The sequence below is a fragment of the Xenopus laevis genome, chromosome 6S (genome assembly GCF_017654675.1).
Source record: "Xenopus laevis strain J_2021 chromosome 6S, Xenopus_laevis_v10.1, whole genome shotgun sequence".
Classification (NCBI taxonomy): domain Eukaryota; kingdom Metazoa; phylum Chordata; class Amphibia; order Anura; family Pipidae; genus Xenopus; species Xenopus laevis.
In genome coordinates this window covers 135,521,315-135,542,789 of record NC_054382.1, presented here as the reverse complement: position 1 = coordinate 135,542,789, position 21,475 = coordinate 135,521,315, and the positions used below count along the sequence as shown (strand labels likewise).

The 21,475-nt window shown below is 44.9% G+C and overlaps 1 protein-coding gene and 1 pseudogene across 1 annotated transcript; both read left to right on the top strand.

Annotated features, from left to right (window-relative positions):
- The first annotated feature begins 1,669 nt into the window (after nucleotides 1–1,669).
- LOC108695472 lies at nucleotides 1,670–3,830 on the top strand (annotated as a pseudogene).
- A 341-nt stretch (nucleotides 3,831–4,171) lies between these two features.
- naprt.S (nicotinate phosphoribosyltransferase S homeolog) lies at nucleotides 4,172–19,780 on the top strand. The gene is made up of 13 exons (XM_018223998.2): nucleotides 4,172–4,414; nucleotides 6,353–6,480; nucleotides 6,971–7,053; nucleotides 7,523–7,653; nucleotides 9,399–9,514; nucleotides 9,958–10,154; nucleotides 12,713–12,853; nucleotides 14,030–14,114; nucleotides 14,429–14,509; nucleotides 14,659–14,761; nucleotides 14,989–15,143; nucleotides 17,893–18,006; nucleotides 18,197–19,780. The coding sequence occupies exons 1-13, from the start codon at nucleotides 4,207–4,209 to the stop codon at nucleotides 18,260–18,262; spliced, it is 1,608 nt and encodes a 535-aa protein (XP_018079487.1). The 5' UTR covers nucleotides 4,172–4,206; the 3' UTR covers nucleotides 18,263–19,780.
- The last annotated feature ends 1,695 nt before the right edge of the window (nucleotides 19,781–21,475 follow it).

Here is a 21,475-nt window from a genome sequence, read left to right as displayed (position 1 = left end):
GCCCTTGAGAGAAATACTGAGCCTTGGAATTGGAGCAGTTTTGGGGAGGTTTTTTTTATCACTATTTGACCAAAAGGTACAAAAAAAAACCATGATTTCTTCTTTATGTCAATGTATCCTATATGTCCCCTTTAAAGAATATTGTTGTTAGAGAGAGAATTGCTGCTGCCGGATGTGATGGGAATATTCCAAGTGTAAAGTCCAGATGAAAATGATGTGTGAATATCGGATCAGCTGGACGTCACACTAGTGAATCAGCTACACGCTGGCCTTTAGTCTTACAGCAGAAAACTACTTCAATATTCAATTGTTAGGACTATTCTCTGTTATATAGGACATTGCATATATATTGATATGTACTGTTAATATGAATATGAACAGCTCCCCCTGCTGGTCAGTTTCCCACCAGTCTGACCAGCAAGTAGTCAAGGAAGTTGTCAGGAGAAAGAAAGAGGCTGATGTTCTTCTGCTTAGGAATAAAATTAGAAACCTTTCTCACATCTTTCCTAAGCAGAAGAACATCAGCCTCTTTCTTTCTCCTGACAACTTCCTTGACTACTTGCTGGTCAGACTGGTGGGAAACTGACCAGCAGGGGGAGCTGTTGGAACACAATTCATTCATATTAACAGTACATGTATCCCTTAATATCTTGGAATTAAAACAAAATAGATTATGAATGTAAATAACAAAAGTGCTTAGAATAGCCCCCCTCATCCATTTTACATTCACTTACATTCACCTTTAACAGTATGGAGAAGTGCAGAACTGATAACTGCCCCAAGCAGGCGCTTTTCTACTTGCAGTGGAGGATCAGGGAAGACATGAAAGACATTTGCCCATAGGTGTCCGATATCTTCCAGTTATTACAGGTAACTCTCAGCCAGACACTATGGAGCAGAGTGAGGAGCCTTTAAAGGAGAACTAAACCCCCATTGTGATACGTCCCCATTGGCCCCGCTTCCTGCACAGTCTTACCCCTGAATTCTGTCCCCTCTAGAAAAAGAGACCAAACATGCAGAGTAAGCTCCGGCTCACGGGCGCCATCTTCTTCTCTAGGTAATCTTCGTGTCCTCTTTCTCCCTTTCGGCAATTTCCATCTCTTTCGGCACATGCGCAGTTGTCACGAACTGAAATATTGCGCCAATACGCTGCTCACTTCACAAAGTTTACAGAAGAGAAAAAGATGACCCCTGTCAGCTCCGCAGCGCTCCCTCTGCATTTGCGGTCTCTGTTTCTAGAGAGGAAAGAATTCAGGGGTAAGACTGTGCAGGGAGGGGGGCAATGGGGACTTATCATAATGGGGGGTTTAGTTCTCCTTTAATGCATGGATGCAAGTCATTGACTAATTGCCATGTGCCCAATGGGCATCCATCGCCTCGCCTGATTGGACTCCTACAGGACACACAGACTCAAACCTGATCCTGGGGCTCAGCAGGTAGAGGCCAAAAGCACTAATGAATATTGGGGTGAACTCACATGACTGGAAATATTGGTGAGACAAATTTATTGACTAGATGTCACGTTCCCATGTTCCGCCTTGTGTCAGGAATTGGGAGATGCCTTTGCATAGATGCACCGTCTGTCAGAACTAAAAACAGGGAGGTCTCCGATTTCTTCCGACAAAGCAGGAGTCGCTTGTTCAGAAAATCTTGGGTCTCACGGACGAATTCCAGGCTTAAAGGGGAAATAAACCCAAATATTTTACATTAATGAAGACAAATGGAATGAATTGCAATCATTTCAAAGTTATTTCTATATGTAATTGGCATGGAAAGCTCTTTCTGCTCTTTCTATATCCTTTTGTTTCTCTGCCTGATACTCCTATTCCCCCTGTGCTCCCTATCTGCTAGTCTGAATACCATCTCAGAGGCCTCTGCTCCCTTGTATTTGGGGATCAAACATGTTGCAGGAATTCTGATGCAACTGCAAGTAGTAGCTGGGGAGAACCGTAATAATACTCCTTGTCACTGTAAAATATTAAATACAATGGAAAGCAATGCTGTTCTGAACACGCAGGGTGCTTGTTAGGGTACCAGAGCCCTTATCCTGGGGGTCCTCCCATCAATTGTTGGCATTACTTTGATATGTGAGGAGAAAGCCTCTTTACTCTGACCATGTATTATTCTTCTGTAGGTTGGATGTTGTAGGATGGATCTTAAGGGGTATCTGCACAGGGTGGGCCTCAGTACCCAAAAGCCACCTTCCCTGGCTGCACTGCATGAGTTACACCATCATCACCTACTCTCTGTGCCTCAGTCTCAGTATTCATAATGGAGAGAAGATCGTCCTGGACCAAGCTCTTCTCAATGATAAAATTGTAGTGAGGAAGAGGAATGGGTCTTGCTATGAGAACAACAAGCTCTTTTCTTTGGGTGTTCCAAGAGTCGGGCTACCAACCTGTGGTTCTCTCAGCCAGGGCGTGTAACAGTATAACCAGAGTGTATGGGCCTCCCTATGACCACATGATCCTGACAGTGGAGCTTGAGGGTCGCCAGTGGCTCTGTGATGTAGGCTTTGGATAAGGTATTGCTTTCCCAATCCCCTGGAGGCAGGATGGGAGGAGGGGCATGATAGTGGGGTGTTCTGGCTGCAGAAGGAGGAGTGGTACTTGGAGAGGAAGGAAGATGGAGACTTGAGAAGCCTTTACAAGTTCAATCTGGAAGAGTAGGGGTTTGAGGACTTTAGAGAGATGTGTCACTATCACCAGACGTCCCCAAGCTCCATCTTTTTCTGCAGGTCCTTCTGCTCCATTTTGCTCCCCCAAGGTAGAGTGACCAACATGGAGCACAGGCTGATTGGCACCGAGTACACGTAAGGAGGAGGCACCGTGAGGAACACAAGTGACCTGATGGAGGGTGAGATCCCTCATGTGCTCAGAGACAAGTTTGGGGTTGTCATTGATGGAAAGTTTGTGCCTAAGGTTGAGCCTATTGTGCCACCAAAGTGTGACTGACACTGATCACAAAACTATTTCATTGTAGATTTCCTTCATTCACAGGCCTCCAAGTACCTGTAGGGCAATTATGGGGAGGGGGAAATGGGGCAACAAAACCCATAAGAATGGCTTCCTTCATTCCAATGAAATGACATGGACGTGCGGGTTTACTTGGAGCACCATACAGGCCACATAGTTACATGTTGGGTATCAAACTGTTTAGAAGCCCCCTGGCGTTTATATTTACAACGTTTCAGCCCTGGAGGGTAGAACACGTGGGACAGAAGGTGCTGTAAAGTGCAAGCTTTTAGGAGTAGGAGATGCCCCTAAAGAGAGAGGGCATGAAAATGAAATGAGACTTTCTGCTGGCACCTAAAAGGGTAAATGTTATTCCATAAAAATACAATGAAACCACACGGAGAGGCGTCGGTGCTTTATTGGCTCTATAAGAGCAGGGGCTGCTGTATTACACAACACACGTAGCAGCTCTTCTTATAGTCTGCTCCTGGGTCACGTGATGGGGCTGCACCATTCAGTCACTAGTAGGGGAGCCACCTCTTGCACAAAACAGCAGCCACAGCCAGGTGAGAACCCCAGTCATAAGGAGACCGGCCAGGTAGAACAACTCAGCCACATGTAACACCAGCAGCTTTACAGGCAGGTATCTCCCCACAAAGGTTGGTGGAGTCTCATGACTGGCCAGTGAAGCTGCAGGAGTTGGACTGTACCATGTGGTGGAAGGGTAGAAGCAACACAATCATTTCGTCCATAAGTGGCTGGTAGCGGTCCTGTCCCACTCACTGACTCATACTGGAGCTTGTCTTCATCTATGATGCCAGTTAACCCCTTTCTCTCAGCACTGAGTCTATTAGTGATATTAGTAGGTGCCACGGGCGAGACCATTGTACTGACTGGGCTCTTACACGTCCCCTCTCTGTGTGGAAATGAACTGACCTCTGCGCCTCATATTTCTACTCCCTATCAGGGCAGAGACAGACAGACAGAGAGAGAGAGAGAGAGCTAACGCTGCTGGTTAATATGTGTCTGACAATGGCGCAATCAGCCTGTGGGGGCGGGGCTAGACTTGTCAGCAAACTTTACACGAGTGCAAGGGTTACTAGGGCATTGGGTTATCCCAGCATTCCTTGCGCGCACTGATTTACTTACCAGCTCCCTAGTGGATGTGAGAGAGCCAGAGGCGGTGCTTAGATGCCTTGCGCGCTCCGAGTCCGGGGGTTGCTAGGGCAGGGGCGGAGCTTGGCAAGTAACGATGCCAGTGAGTAACATGGCGCTGCCGCTGCTGACAGACCTCTACCAGTTCACTATGGCTTACGGCTACTGGCGAGGCGGGAGACACCGGGAGCGGGCGGAGTTCGAGCTGTTTTTCCGGGAGGCTCCGTTCGGAGGCGAATTCGCCCTGTTCCTCGGGCTCGGGGAGTGTGTGAGATTCTTGCGCGACTTTCGCTTCTCTCCTGAGGGTGAGTGGGACCCGGGCTCCTCCCATGTACTGGCACTTTCCAGGGTCCTGAGGTAATGGCACTGCCCGCGCTCTAGGGAATTACCTGAAGTACTGGCACTGCCCGCGCTCTAGAATTACCTGAAGTACTGGCACTGTCTGTTCTCTGTGGGAATTACCTGAAGTACTGGCACTGTCTGTTCTCTGGGAATTACCTGAAGTACTGGCACTGTCTGTTCTCTGTGGGAATTACCTGAAGTACTGGCACTGTCTGTTCTCTGTGGGAATTACCTGAAGTACTGGCACTGTCTGTTTCTCTGGAATTACCTGAAGTACTGGCACTGTCTGTTCTCTGTGGGAATTACCTGAAGTACTGGCACTGTCTGTTCTCTGTGGGAATTACCTGAAGTACTGGCACTGTCTGTTCTCTGTGGGAATTACCTGAAGTACTGGCACTGTCTGTTCTCTGGGAATTACCTGAAGTACTGGCACTGTCTGTTCTCTGTGGGAATTACCTGAAGTACTGGCACTGTCTGTTCTCTGTGGGAATTACCTGAAGTACTGGCACTGTCTGTTCTCTGGGAATTACCTGAAGTACTGGCACTGTCTGTTCTCTGTGGGAATTACCTGAAGTACTGGCACTGTCTGTTCTGTGGGAATTACCTGAAGTACTGGCACTGTCTGTTCTCTGGGAATTACCTGAAGTACTGGCACTGTCTGTTCTCTGTGGGAATTACCTGAAGTACTGGCACTGTCTGTTCTCTGGGAATTACCTGAAGTACTGGCACTGTCTGTTCTCTGTGGGAATTACCTGAAGTACTGGCACTGTCTGTTCTCTGGGAATTACCTGAAGTACTGGCACTGTCTGTTCTCTGTGGGAATTACCTGAAGTACTGGCACTGTCTGTTCTCTGTGGGAATTACCTGAAGTACTGGCACTGTCTGTTCTCTGTGGGAATTACCTGAAGTACTGGCACTGTCTGTTCTCTGGGAATTACCTGAAGTACTGGCACTGTCTGTTCTCTGTGGGAATTACCTGAAGTACTGGCACTGTCTGTTCTCTGGGGGAATTACCTGAAGTACTGGCACTGTCTGTTCTCTCTGGGAATTACCTGAAGTACTGGCACTGTCTGTTCTCTGTGGGAATTACCTGAAGTACTGGCACTGTCTGTTCTCTGGGAATTACCTGAAGTACTGGCACTGTCTGTTCTCTGGGGGAATTACCTGAAGTACTGGCACTGTCTGTTCTCTGGGGGAATTACCTGAAGTACTGGCACTGTCTGTTCTCTGTGGGAATTACCTGAAGTACTGGCACTGTCTGTTCTCTGGGGGAATTACCTGAAGTACTGGCACTGTCTGTTCTCTCTGGGAATTACCTGAAGTACTGGCACTGTCTGTTCTCTGGGGGAATTACCTGAAGTACTGGCACTGTCTGTTCTCTGGGGGAATTACCTGAAGTACTGGCACTGTCTGTTCTCTGGGAATTACCTGAAGTACTGGCACTGTCTGTTCTCTGGGAATGACCTGAAGTACTGGCACTGTCTGTTCTCTGTGGGAATTACCTGAGGTACTGGCACTGTCTGTTCTCTGTGGGAATTACCTGAAGTACTGGCACTGCCTGTTCTCTGGGGGAATTACCTGAAGTACTGGTACTATCTGTTCTCTGTGGGAATTACCTGAAGTACTGGCACTGTCTGTTCTCTGGGAATTACCTGAAGTACTGGCACTGTCTGTTCTCTGGGGGAATTACCTGAAGTACTGGTACTATCTGTTCTCTGTGGGAATGACCTGAAGTACTGGCACTGTCTGGGCTCTGGGGAAATTACCTGAGGAACTGGCACTGCCTCATTCCCCAGTATCCCAGTCCCACTGGAGTCCTGTCTCTGCTGGTGAAGGAGCTGCCATGAACTAAATGATGGGCCTAGCTTTCAGACTCATTGGCACTTTTGTTTTCTCCCCAGATATAGCCTTCCTGAGGACCTGCATGCCCGGCAGCCCCGAGGAGGGTTTCTTTCAGTACCTCAGTACAGTGAATGCTGCAGAAGTCACAGTGTCGTCCTTCCCAGAGGGCTCGGTAGTGTTTGCCAGAGTAGGTACAGCTAGTGCCAGTGTTCTTTCTGATCGACAGGCCTAGCCCATGATGTGCTGCTCAACTGTTTGGTCTAAAACCAGGGTTCCATGGTTTATGGCCAACATACAGACTTCAGTGGAAGATTATGAGCCAGATCTCTTTCAAGTCCCCATCCCACTCATGAGGCTGCTGCTCATATCCCTCCCTCTCATGTCACAATTACCAGGGAACCCACCCCTTCCCAAAGGGGATTTTCATCTATTCATAGCCCCAGATGGCTCAGTGAGAGACCCAGTGAGTAGAAACACTCATATCTCTTATCAGTATTTAGCCCCTTGTGTAGCCTTGTTGTTTTTAATGCCAAATTTACTGAATTATAGCTTTCCTGGCTAAATGCAAAGCTTGAGGGATGCCAACCTAACTTACAGAATGTGGGGTGAACACACTTGCTTGTCTCTGGCACTTTCTCTTCTTTATTGGGTCCCTGACAGCATTGGTATTCCTTTAGGAACCATTGATGAAGGTGAGAGGTCCCCTGCTTGTGGTGCAGCTCTTGGAAACCACATTGCTCTGCTTGGTGAACTATGCCAGGTGAGTGATGGGCTTGGGAAGTGGAAAGAAGACTGCTACTATGGGGCCGACAGAGACTGGGCTTCCAGCCTTTATGTAGACACTGCTCAGTTTAGTGGAAGGAATGTTAAAAATGCCAGTCTAGAGAAGAAGCACAGCAGTCCAGTAAATGATGGTTGGGAAAGAGCAGCAAAGGGATTTTGTCTATGCCGTTTGTCAGTAGGATCTGGAGAAAACATTGGAAGGTCTGTGAGCATGGGCAATGGGATCTATACATTGACTGATGTCAGGGATTGGTAAATCCTGTATTGCTGCCGAGGATGAACCCAAGGGTTTGAGTTGGGTTTGTAACATCACTGGGTTTTCTTCTCAGTGACCCTGACCCTCCCAAACTCTAGATGGTGAGTTCATTTCCCACTAGGGCTGGCGGGGTAAGTTGTCACACAAAACTAAACAAGTTTTCTCTTTTAATTTCCCCTCGATGCTTTAGCCTTGTTGGTACTAATGCATCACGGTTCCGCCTGGCTGCTGGTCCTGACAAAAAGCTGGTGGAAATGGGACTGAGGAGGGCACAAGGACCTGACGGAGGCCTTTCCGCTTCCAAATACTGCTACATGGGTGGTGAGTAGCCAGGAGTCTGAGTGTTCTTTTTAGGTCAGGAAGCAAAAGCTGAGAAGCTCGCCCCAAAAATACATTAAAGGGAAAGTTAATATTATTAACACGTATTTATATAGGGCCAACATATTGCGCATTGCTGTAAAGTAAATGTTTTTATACAACTAACTCACATAAATTACATACATAGAACATATGGAGTTACATACATCACAATCAATCCTGGTACAAAAAGTGAGGAAGGCCCTGTGCAAAAGAGCTTACAATCTAAAGGGAAGGGAATAAGATACGTGTGGGAGTGGGCAAGATCAGTATTAAGTGGGTGAGAGATGTGACCCTGTATGTTGTATTGCATTTGGTAGTTGAGCAGAGTGAGGGGAGGCTTCTCTAAATAAGTGCGTTTTAAGAGATCTTTTGAAAGCAGAAAGGTTGGGAGAAAGTCGGACAGACCGTGGGAGAGAGTTCCAGAGGAGGGGAGCAGCCCTTGCAAAGTCTTGAATGCGAGCATGTGAGGAGGTAATGAGAGAAGAGTTGAGTAGCAGATCAGTAGAGGAGCGTAGTAAGCGGTTGGGTGAGTATATAGAGATGAGTTCAGAGATGTAGGGTGGGGCAGAGTTATGAAGTGCTTTGAATGTCAGGGTCATTAATTTGAATTTTATTATGAAAGGTAGTGGAAGCCAGTGCAGGGATTGGCAGAGTGACGTGGCAGAGAGACTGTCAGAGGAGCAACGGTTGCTGAGGTGTATAAGCCTAGGAGCAGTGTTTAATATGGACTAGAGAGGTCTCTGATGGGGTAGGCCAATTAAAAGAGAGTTATATTAGTCTAGACGTGATATGACGAGAGAGTGAATAAGAATTTTGGAGGCATCTTGGCTGATAAATGATCGTATTTTGGATATTTTCCTTAGGTGAAAGTGACATGATTTAATACGTGACTGGATACGAGGAGTGAATGACAGGGCAGAATCCAGGATAACCCCAAGGCACCTGCCCTGGAGAGATGGGATGATAGTGGAATTGTTAGCTACAATAGATACTTCTGGGATGTTACGGGGGTTAGTTGGAGGAAAGAGAACCATTTCTGTTTTAGAGAGGTTTAATTTAAGATAGCGTTGTGACATCCAAGTAGATATAGTGGACAGGCAGGAGGAAACCCGAGTTAGGAGTTCTGGGTTGAGATCAGGAGAGATAGATCTGAGTATCCCCAGCATATTGGTAGTATTGGAAACCATATGAGTTGATTAGTTTGCCAAGGGAGGAAGTATAGAGGGAGAATAATAATAAGTGTTCTTGGATAATGACTCTTCAATTACACAACACTGTGGTCCTAGTGTATATACAGATTCATTTACTAGTCAGAATAGTCAGCATTTACCTGGAGGTAGATAAACAGGTGCAGGAGTTTTTCCAGCATGGATGGAGGTATATGAGCAGGATGAGCCTGGTACCTGCACTAGGGCAAGTCTCGGTTCTGTCTTGCACAAGTACTGCAGTCATTATGCACTACTGTCCCTTCAAGCCAACATCCACAGCAGCAATATGGCACAAACAGTGGTCACTAAAGCCTGAAATGCCCATAGACCCTCAATTTAATTGGCAGACCTCAAAAGCATTGGCATCATTACTAAAGGGTACAGTATCCAATTGTCCTGCTGAAGGGTACTCTAGTAATGTGCAGAAGAGACTTGTAGTTCCACAGTGAGGCTCAGAACTGGAGCTTGTTGATGCCTGAAACTGATTCTCTCATACAGGGTTTGACTCTACCAGCAACGTCCTGGCTGGCAAGCTCTACAGCATTCCAGTGGCTGGCACGGTAGCCCACTCCTATGTGGCATCCTTTTCCTCTCTGGAAGACGTGAGGCACAGGGTGAGTGCTGTGTCATTCCAGCACTAATTATCCAGACCCCCCCCGCACCTCATAATAGAGGGGGAAGATGGACCAAGGGGAAAAGTGTCAGGATGGTGGAGAAAGTCATTGTAAGGAAAAGGCCTGAGGAAGCTTCAGTGTGCTAATCAGGTGCCTTTCGGTACAGACAATGCATAGATGTTAGATAGAGGGACACAGGGATCTTGGGTAATAAAATTAACTGACTATGCTAAGGGAGAAAAAAGGAGAGTTTAGCCTTTAGTAACCTAAAGTGTTCTGGAACCAACCCATTCTAGGTGTCTTGGTCTCTTGGTGGCTTTTTAGTTACATTGGTGAATACACTGTCAAAGAGATGCCTAGCTAATGGGCTTCCAGCTATGATATAACCTACAACCAGGGCAGGGATACAAGTTGAGTCCACTCCGTCTCTTTTTCTCCGGCAGTTTCTGAGACCTCTGAATGGAGATGACAATAGGGAGGACTTTGTGGAACTTTCAAAGAGATGTGTGGTGGAGGTATGCGAGCTTCTGCGGGTTCCCAAAGAACAGACCAACAAAGGGGAGCTGGCGGCATTTATTTCCTATGCCATGGCATTCCCACAGAACTTCCTGGTGGTGTTGGACACCTACAGTGTTATGAGGTACATCAATGGGACCTTTGTTAGAGTACACGTTGCACATGACATTGTTGAGACTTTTGATGAAGTCAGAGTTGCACATAACATCAGCATGACCTATAGTGAGGTAAGTGATACTCGTTACATCAACGTGACCTATAGTGAGGTAAATGTTCCTCAATACATCAGCATGACCTTAGTGAGGTCAGTGTTCCTCGTTACATCAGCATGAACTATAGTGAGGTCAGTGTTCCTCGCTAAATCAGCGTGAGGTAAGTGTTCCTCGTTACGTCAGAGTGACCTATAGTGATGTAAGTGTTCCTCGTTACATCAGTGTGATCTATAGTGAGGTAAGTGTTCCTCATTACATCAGCGTGCCCTATAGTGAGGTAAATGTTCCTCATTACATCAGCATGATCTATATTGATCTACAATCTGGTTTTAAGCCACAACACTCCACGGAAACTGCCCTGACTCGACTAACTAATGACCTTTTAACCGCTAAAGCCAACAATCATTTCTCACTACTAATACTGCTTGACCTCTCAGCCGCATTTGACACTGTAGATCACCCTCTCCTCCTCCAGTCCCTCCAGTCGCTTGGCCTTCGTGACACAGCCCTGTCCTGGTTCTCTTCTTACATCACCAATCGTTCCTTCAGTGTCTCCTACAATGGAGTATCATCTTCTCCCCTACCTCTTTCTGTTGGAGTTCCTCAAGGCTCTGTCCTGGGACCATTACTATTCTCCCTCTATACTTCCTCCCTTGGCAAATTAATAAATTCGTATGGTTTCCACTACCACCTCTATGCTGACGATACTCAAATCTATCTCTCATCTCCTGATCTCAACCCAGAACTCCTAACTCGCGTCTCCTCCTGCCTGTCCGCTATCTCTACCTGGATGTCGCAACGCTACCTTAAATTAAACCTCTCTAAAACTGAAATGGTTCTCTTTCCTCCAAGAAACACCAGTAGCATCCCCGAAGTATCCATCATAGTTAACAATTCCACTATCACCCCCTCTCCCCAGGCCCGGTGCCTTGGGGTTATCCTAGATTCTGCCCTGTCATTCACTCCTCGTATCCAGTCACTTATTAAATCATGTCACTTCCACCTAAGGAACATATCCAAAATACGATCATTTATCACCCAAGACGCTGCCAAAATTCTTATTCACTCTCTCATCATATCGCGTCTAGACTACTGTAACTCTCTTTTAATTGGCCTCCCCCTCCAGAGACTGTCACCTCTCCAGTCCATAATGAACACTGCTGCGAGGCTCATACACCTCAGCAACCGCTCATCCTCTGCCTCGCCATTCTGTCAATCCCTGCACTGGCTTCCGTTACCTTTCAGAATCAAATTCAAATTAATGACACTGACTTTCAAAGCACTTCACAACTCTGCTCCACCCTACATCTCTGAACTCATCTCTATATACTCACCCACTCGCTTACTTCGCTCCTCTACTGACCTGCTACTCAACTCTTCTCTCATTACCTCCTCACATGCTCGCATTCAAGACTTTGGAAGGGCTGCACCCCTCCTCTGGAACGCTCTCCCACGATCTGTCCGACTTTCTCCCAACCTTTCTGCTTTCAAAAAATCTCTGAAAACGCACTTCTTTCGAGAAGCCTACCCTCACTCTGCTTAACTACCAAACGCAACACCACATACAACACCACATTTCTCACCCACTTACTTCGATCTTGCCCACTCCCACACCTTGTGTATTACTCCCTTCCCTTTAGACTGTATGCCTATGCATAGGGCCTTCCTCACCTCTTTGTACCTGTATTGATTGTGATGTTTGTTACTCCATATGTTCTATGTATGTAATTCATGTGATGTAGTTGTATAATCACAGTTACTTTACAGTGCTACGCAATATGTTGGCGCTATATAAATACATGTTAATAATAATAATAATAAGTGATACTCGTTACATCAGTGACCTATAGTGAGGTCAGTGTTCCTTTTTACATCAGTGACCTATAGTGAGGTAAATGTTTCTCGTTAGATCAGCGTTGACTATAGTGAGGTCAGTATTCCTCGTTACATCAGCGTGAAGTAAGTGTTCCTCGTTATGTTAGAGTGACTTATAGTGAGGTCAGTGTTCCTTTTTTACATCAGAGTGACCTATAGTGAGGTAAGTGTTCCTCGTTACATCAGCGTTGACTATAGTGAGGTCAGTATTCCTCATACATCAGCATGAAGTAAGTGTCCCTCGTTATGTCAGAGTGACCTATAGTGAGGTCAGTGTTCCTCGTTACATCAGCGTAAGGTAAGTGTTCCTCGTTACATCAGCGTGAGGTAAGTGTTCCTCGTTACATCAGCGTGAGGTAAGTGTTCCTCGTAAAATCAGAGTGACTATTGATGCAGTTGGAGTTGCACATCAGTGTGACCTGTAATCAGGTTAGTGCTTTTTGTTCCCTCAATGAGACCTTTGTTAGAGTACAAGATGCACAAGACATTGTTGCAGTTTTTCATGAGGTCAGAGTTGAACATTGCATCAGAATGTCTGACCATGAGTTAACACATTCCCACCCTTACGCTAAACCCACATCTCATTCCCTGGCAGGAGCGGAGTCCCCAACTTCTGTGCAGTAGCCCGAGCCTTACACCATTATGGCTACCAGGCAGTGGGGGTGCGGCTGGATAGTGGCAATCTGGCCCGGCAGTCGGTGGAGATCCGGGAGATATTCCAGAAGTGCGCCGAGAGGTGAGTGTTTGGCCCAGGGAGTGTATGTTGGACTGGCCCATTACTGTGGTGCATTAAAAGGGGACTTTCTTAGTGTTGCTCAGTACTTGTCTTTCTCCCAATTTCTGGGATCACTGGGCGTAAGTTGCAATAATTCTTACCGAGCTTCTCCATAACAGCAATTGGACCATTTTCCAGACAAACCTGCTCTGAGTTCCAGTAGCTTCATTTCATTATTTGCTGAAAGGTGTCCGGCCTTTCCTTGACTAGAAATTATACTGCCGGGTTAATGCAAATTGAATGTTTGCCATGATTGGGCACCAACACAATGTTTGCATTTGACCCAAATCTCTGGTGCTTAAAGGCTTAGGGTATTACCCTCTTTTAAAGGATAAGTAAAACTTTAAAATAAGTGAATGTAAAATGGATGAGGGGGCTATTCTAAGCACTTTTGTATCGTACTTTCATTATTTTGTATTTATTCCAAGATATTAAGGGATACATGTACTGTTAATATGAATGAATTTTGTTACAACAGCGCCACCTGCTGGTCAGTTTCCCACCAGTCTGACCTAGAGCCCTGCAGCGGGTCGGGTACCCGCGGGTTACCCTCACACGGGCAACCTGAGGAGAGGATTTTCAGGTGCGGGTATACCCGTGGGTCAGGTTGCGGGTGTTCATCTTCTAAATGAAAATATTGTCTATATTTTACTCCTTTTAAAGTTTTACAAAATGTCCGGGTCGGGTAGCGGATCAAAGTGGGTAAATATATGGGTTGCGGTTCAGGTTGCAGGCTGCGGGTTCGGGTCCGGTCTGGATCTTGGAAATTGGTTCCGTGCAGGACTCTGAAAGAGGCTGATGTTCTTCTGCTTAGGAAAGATGTGAGAAAGGTTTCTAATTTTATTCCTAAGCAGAAGAACATCAGCCTCTTTCTTTCTCCTGACAACTTCCTTGACTACTTGCTGGTCAGACTGGTGGGAAACTGACCAGCAGGTGGCGCTGTTGTAACACAATTCATTCATATTAACAGTACATGTATCTCTTAATATCTTGGAATAAAAACAAAATACTGAATGTACATTACAAAAGTGCTCATCCATTTTACATTCACTTATTTAAAAGGTTTACTTATCCTTTAATTGTTTGTGCCATAGACCGATGAGCGCCCCCCTTACATCTCTGTCTCGTGTGCCACAGCTTTGCCATTCCAAGATTTAAAGAGTTAACCATCGCTGTCAGCAACAATATCAGTGAGAACAGCCTGAGGCTTCTGTGCAGAGAGGTGAGAGCTGGACTTACATTTTGGGTGTTACACGTAGGGTTAGAGGCAATGGGGGTGGGGCAATAAGTCTGTAACACGTAGTGGGCGGGACTATAGCATAGTGATGGCAATTTACAGAGGGGGGCGTTAGCAGACTGATCATCTTTAACAGTTCTCTTTACTTGAGTTCTAAAGCATTAGAGAGTTATTTCTAGGCATCAAATCATATGCTGCCATTTTGGGAAGCCTAGGAGTAAGGTCTGAGTTGTTAGTCGGGGGCAAGTGATTGTCTTGGTTTCTATCCCAATTTTAAATTATGACTTTTGGTTTGGCAGAAAAATGAAATTAATGTGATTGGTGTGGGCACCCACCTGGTAACATGCCCCCAACAGCCGTCCCTGGGTTGTGTTTATAAGGTGAGATTCATTTATTGTAAATACTGAGCTCAGCCTGGAACTAGAACTGTGTGTGTGTGTGTATGTGTGTAATGTTTGTGGCCTTATTTGTATGATTGGGTAATTGTGGATACTTAAACCCTTGCATCAACGCTATTGCCCCTCAACAGCTGGTGCAAGTGAACGAGAGCCCGTGTATGAAGCTGAGTGAGGATACGGAGAAGACCACTATCCCCGGGAGCAAAGCCATTTACCGACTGTATGATCATGACCGTGAGTAAAAGTATTACATGCCGATCTTGCTTTATTTGGCCTTTTCATCTTGGAGAGAGGCAAAACCCACAGTGGCACAGATCCTATCTGATCCCCATTGTAAGCAACAGTCCTGCCCTGCTTTATGGCAGCTGAGATTCTAGCAAGTTGTATTACATTTGTATGATGTCAGTGCATTGGGTTAGGAAATGAATACTCTGTATAACTATATAATTGTCCCACTGTAGATCACCCAATCTTGGATCTTTTGGCGTGTGAGGATGAATCACCCCCTGAGACTGGAATAGAACTGGAATGTCATAAATTGGGGAGCAGTGGAGAAACTGAGCGAGTCACGCCAATGAAAGCAGAGCTGATGCACAGCATTAGTTTTGATGGAAAGGTATGTGTTCCATTCAGAGCCCAGGGCCCATATAATGATTGGGTGGGTCACCAGGGTCCTGTAGCAGAACTGACAATTATATTACATACCTCAGAGCAATGATTTTCACTGATTTATCACCTTTTTACCAATCACTAGCTCTTGGTTAGATGTAGGCTGCTCTAGCGGCTAAAACTAGTGTGTCCTTTAATGTACTACTGCTTTTTTGTCTGTTGTGTCTCTTGACCCATTTCTTTTTTGCCAACTGCACCCACCCTCTTTCTTATTGTCCTTTATTACTAGTCACCCCTCTGTTCTGCTCTCTGAGATACTGACAAACACAAGTCTCTGCTGAGCTGTCGGCTCCATAGTCCGTCTCATGCTCTCAGTGCTCAGTTCTGTCCATAACAACCCAGTTACATCACTAGTATACAACTGCCAGCTTGGCAACTTATCTGTCACTAGGTCAGCATGAGCCTCTTTCCCTCCCAAATGTTATGCTTCACTTGGGCAATCTCTCCCTCCCACTGTCGCTTTACTTCTGCTGCCCCCGTGTGCTGACTCCTGCTCTGGCACCACATTCTTTCCATAATCCGATTATCACTAACCAGTAATCCTGATCACTCATTCCTCTCTTGACTTGTGTTTAAAGGGGAACTATGGAGAAAATGAACATTTAATACAAGCTTCATCATACTGAAATAAGAAACTTTCTAAATTCAATCAATTATTTCAGAAACAATGCCGAATATTTAATCAAGTTTATGTTCACTGTCCCTCTCTCAACATCTGTTTCTCTTCATTCTCTCTTCATGCAGCAGTTGGGTGTCATTATTCATTGACAGTTAGATCCAATATATCTTATAGGGGGGCTCCTTTTGTCTAGAACAGTGCTGTCCAACCTGTGGTACCGAAGGCCAAAATTTTACTGGCCTATGTGGTGGAGGGCCGATAATGGAAGTCAGTGTTGGCCACTCCCCCTTTTAAACCACACCCACTGTAAACCACACCCATATTACCACAAGAACTTTTAAGATCATATCCACATTAACGGTGGTAACACACCAAAAAAACCAAATGGTTGGTGCTCACTGCAGGGAAATCCCTCATCACTCATATGTGAAAAATTTAAGTTGTGTTAAAAACATCCCCTTAAATCCATATGCCTCATCCTCCCCCCCCCCCCGTGGGTAATACAACAACGGCCCAACACATGATTAAACACAACATCACATGCATCAAATGTGGCAAACAATATGTGGGATGTACCACCAGATCAGAGCGTATTAGAGAACACATTATCAGGTCAGCAATATTAAACTAAGTAACAAAACCAATGTCACTAGACAATGAGTATAATGGTAGTAATCTAAAGCATTTTTCTATACAAGGAATAGAACAAATTAAGACAGGTATCAGACAGGTATCAGAGGAGGAGACCTTTTGACAAAACTGCGTAAAAGGGAGGTCTATTGGATTTTTCACTTACAAACCAGGCTGCCATTTGGATTGAATTATACTTTTGATGTAACTTGCTATGTATAATTATATTTATTAACTTTTTTATATTGTATAATTTATACTTACCTGTAATACCCCAAACATGGATTATTTAATACTTAGATTATCTGGGGATAACCATTGAAATTGAGCCAATAGCCCTGGTTCTAACGGATGACATACGTAACACATGTGTAAGATTGTGATTTGGTTTTATTGTGGGGAGGGTCTATGAGAGCTAGTATTTAAGGATCAGAAAGATACTGATTTGTCAGAAATTGCTTATGACTAAGTGCTAGGTAAGCGTTTTTTTTTTGATGTTTTATAAAATGTATTAAACAATGCAGGGGCTAGTTAATCTCTTTAGTGATACCTTTTAAAGCTCACATATGGTAAGCAGACACAGCATGTGGGGGCCACAGAAGGGGGGGGGTCGCCAGTTGCACAGCCCTGGCCTAGAAGATGTATTAGAGCTCACTGTATTAAACTCACCAGACATCATGTCTCTCTACATGCAGGATTTGTGCAAAAGGCAGTTATTTTGTTACATTTTGTTTGTACTGGAATCAGTTATTTGAGTGAGCTCTAATTCATCTGCTAGGAAAGGAGCCCCCCTATAAGATATATTGGATCTAACTGTCAGTGAATATCTGACACCCAACTGCTGCATGAAGAGAGAATGAAGAGAAACAGATGCTGAGAGAGGAATAGTGAAGTTATCTTTTTCAGAAACAATGTAGAATATTTAATTAATTGCATTTAGAAAGTTTCTTATTTCAGTATGCTGAAGCTTAAATTAATTGCCCTTTAAATAGCAATAGTTCTCCTTTAAAAATCAGCAGCGCAAACCATCACCACCTTTCCACCCTCTTGTGTCTTGAAGACAATTCTAGACTTGAGCCCAACTTCAAGGTGCGGGTCTTGTTTGGTGTTTGCTGATTCCATTCCATTATTGTTTTTTGTAGCGATGGGGAAGTATTGGATTATGTACTCGGTTATACAGATTGTACTACTCTACCCTTTGTGTATGGGGAAGGGCTGAGTAAGGTGCCTGCCTGTCCAATCATTATTAGGGAAGGGGACTGTAGGGTGTCTACTTTCCAATGAAGGCACAGTACTGATAGTAGTAGGAAGATATTAAAATATGTCCTTGGTTCTTTCCTGCCAATCACATTGAAGTATTGATTTTAGTAAAACATGGGTGGGTATCGGATTATGTGACTGGTGCCTGTGTGTGCATTCAGATTAATCTCTTGTTGTGTGTTTCTAGGAAAAGGATGACAAAATTCTTTCAGACATAATGCAAATCCGGGATCATGCCCAGAAATCTGTAACTAACCTCAGCCCAGAACATCGTAATTTTGACAAGCCAAAGCCTTACAGGGTAAGTGCATTTCTAGCTATTGCTCTTGGTTACCCTGTTTATTCTCGATTTCTAAAAAGGCTTGGACAAATCTAGTGTATCTGCCAGCACAGTCTGTAACACCCCTTTTATCTATGAATAGTACAAAGGGCATCATTCCTGTGCTCTGATTGGCTGTTGGCCTCACTGTTTTTGTTTTCTTGGTGCTCAGGTTGCAGTGACAGAGAAGCTACACGCCTTATTAACACAGCTTAGAGGAACGAGCCCCTTGCAGTGAATTCCTTCCCAGCTCAGCTCTTCCTCCGGATCATCTCCTTTTTACTTATCTCATGTATCACAGAATCATGTATAGCTTTGTGCACCCACTGTCCAGACTCACCAATCAGAAACCTTGTGCCTTGTTTTCTACTGTGAAATGGACTTTAAAGACAGACAGACACTGCCAGAAACTCACAGAGGTTGCTGCTATTCTGCCTACCTCCTGCCTGTGGGATTATCAGTAATCACTTGGACGGCTATAGACTAGAGGTGAAAATACTGTGAAATCGATTTTCATTTACTATTTTTGCTTTCTTAATGTTTCCTGTCATACACTGATAAAATTCTGCTGAAAATGTAATGTGAAATGTGAAGCTCCCAACTTACCCCTCCACTCAGACTTGGTTCAGTCCCATTAATCATGTGCACGCCAGCCAATCATCTTGATGGATATCTATAGCGGCCAATCATCCTGATGGATATCTTTAGCGGCCAATCATCCTGATGGATTTCTATAGCGGCCAATCACCCTGATGGATATCTATAGCGGCCAATCACCCTGATGGATATCTATAGCGGCCAATCACCCTGATGGATATCTATAGCGGCCAATCACCCTGATGGATATCTATAGCGGCCAATCACCCTGATGGATATCTATAGCGGCCAATCATCCTGATGGATATCTATAGCGGCCAATCATCCTGATGGATATCTATAGCGGCCAATCATCCTGATGGATATCTTTAGCGGCCAATCATCCTGATGGATTTCTATAGCGGCCAATCACCCTGATGGATATCTATAGCGGCCAATCACCCTGATGGATATCTATAGCGGCCAATCACCCTGATGGATATCTATAGCGGCCAATCACCCTGATGGATATCTATAGCGGCCAATCACCCTGATGGATATCTATAGCGGCCAATCATCCTGATGGATATCTATAGCGGCCAATCATCCTGATGGATATCTATAGCGGCCAATCATCCTGATGGATATCTTTAGCGGCCAATCTCCCTGATGGATTTCTATAGCGGCCAATCACCCTGATGGATATCTATAGCGGCCAATCACCCTGATGGATATCTATAGCGGCCAATCACCCTGATGGATATCTATAGCGGCCAATCATCCTGATGGATTTTTATAGCGGCCAATCACCCTGATGGATATCTATAGCGGCCAATCATCCTGATGTATATCTACGTCCTAGGATTATCTGAACGTCCGCTGCAGATGCACCATGTCTGTCAGTGTGCAGCACCGCTTATAAATCTGAATAAACAAGAGAAAAGCCCTGGTACAATATCAATTGGTCGCTTCCTATCAGTGGATAGCTGCCTTTAGGTCAATGGATTTTGGCCAGTCGTGCATTTTGGGAGATCAGTGGCTTTGTTCATTTCTCTGTCTAGTCATTATTCCACTGTTTGACCAGGATTGGGCTACTACTAGCGATCAATAGTCTTAGTTCTATTTCAGACAGATTCCTAATCCCCATCTCTACCTCTAGTCCAGTTGCTTCACCCATTCCCTATCTCTACATCTAATCCAGTTTCACCACACCCATTCCCTAGCTCTACCTCTATTCCCAACTCCATTATATTTCTCCAGCTGCACCTCTAATTTAATGCTCTCAGCCATCCCCTATTTCTAGCTCCACCCCTTATCCAATCCCTAACCCCATTCCATTTTTCTAGTGCCACCTCTGCTCCTATTCCTACCCCATTCCTTTCCCCCAGATCCACCTGTAATCCAGTTCCCTCTTCTATTCCAACCCAATTATATTTTTCTAGCTCTAGCTAGTCTAATTCCCACCCCATTCCTTTTCCCCATCTCCATTTCTTATCCAATTATCTCAACCATTCCCTATAGCTTCCTGTATTCCAATCCCCGACACCATTCCTTTTCCTTAAAGGGATACTGTCATGGGAAAAAAATTTTTTTTCAAAATGAATCAGTTAATAGTGCTGCTCCAGCAGAATTCTCCACTGAAATCCATTTCTCAAAAGAGCAAACAGATTTTTTTATATTCAATTTTGAAATCTGACATGGAGCTAGACATTTTGTCAATTTCCCAGCGGCCCCTGGTCATGTGACTTGTGCCTGCACTTTAGGAGAGAAATGCTTTATGGCAGGCTGCTGTTTTTCCTTCTCAATGTAACTGAATGTGTCTCAGTGGGACATGGTTTTTACTATTGAGTGTTGTTCTTAGATCTACCAGGCAGCTGCTATCTTGTGTTAGGGAGCTGCTATCTGGTTACCTTCCCATTGTTCTTTTGTTTGGCTGCTGGGGGGGAAAGGGAGGGGGGTGATATCACTCCAACTTGCAGTACAGCAGTAAAGAGTGACTGAAGTTTATCAGAGCACAAGTCACATGACTTGGGGCAGCTGGGAAATTGACAAAATGTCTAGCCCCATGTCAGATTTCAAAATTGAATATAAAAAAATCTGTTTGCTCTTTTGAGAAATGGATTTTAGTGCAAAATTCTGCTGGAGCAGCACTATTAACTGATTCATTTTGAAAAAAATGTTTTTTCCCATGAGAGTATCCCTTTAAATCCATCTCTATTTTATTCCCCACCCATATTCCTTTCCCTCAGCTCCACCTTTATTCAAATCCTCACCCACATTCTTTTTCCAGCTCCAACCATTTATTCCCCACCCACATTCCTTTTTCCCCCAGTTCCACATCTATTCCTGCTCCCAGTTTCCCTCTGATTTTAGTTATTTACTTCACCCCACCCCCAGAACAAACCTATGCATTTTGGTTAGTGTGGGATTATACAGGAACAGTTCCCCTTGAAACTATTAGCACAGTGTAAATAGCAGATTTTGAAGATCACATGTCCCTTGTCTTTTTTATTTTTGAGCTTTTTCTCTCCTTGTGGAGATGCAGCCACATAGAGGTCAGCGGGGGGGGGGGGGGGATACACAATAAATAACATGTCAGTACAGTGTGTGCCCCCTAGACCTGACAGAATGAGTGGCAGCAAGACTGAAGGTCGGACACCATGTGGTCTGACATATGTATGTGGATTTGGAACAGGAGTTCATTTTTTCAACCTCACTTACTATGTAACTTACCTCTGTGGCGGGTGTGAGCATATTGCCACTTTGGAGGCTTGTGTTAGAGTCCTAGAGCAACAAACTTCAGACAATCTTGTGCGGAGTCTGTTTCAGTTCACGGAGCAGGGCCTACAGAGCTTAGATAGTTTTTGGTGGAAGA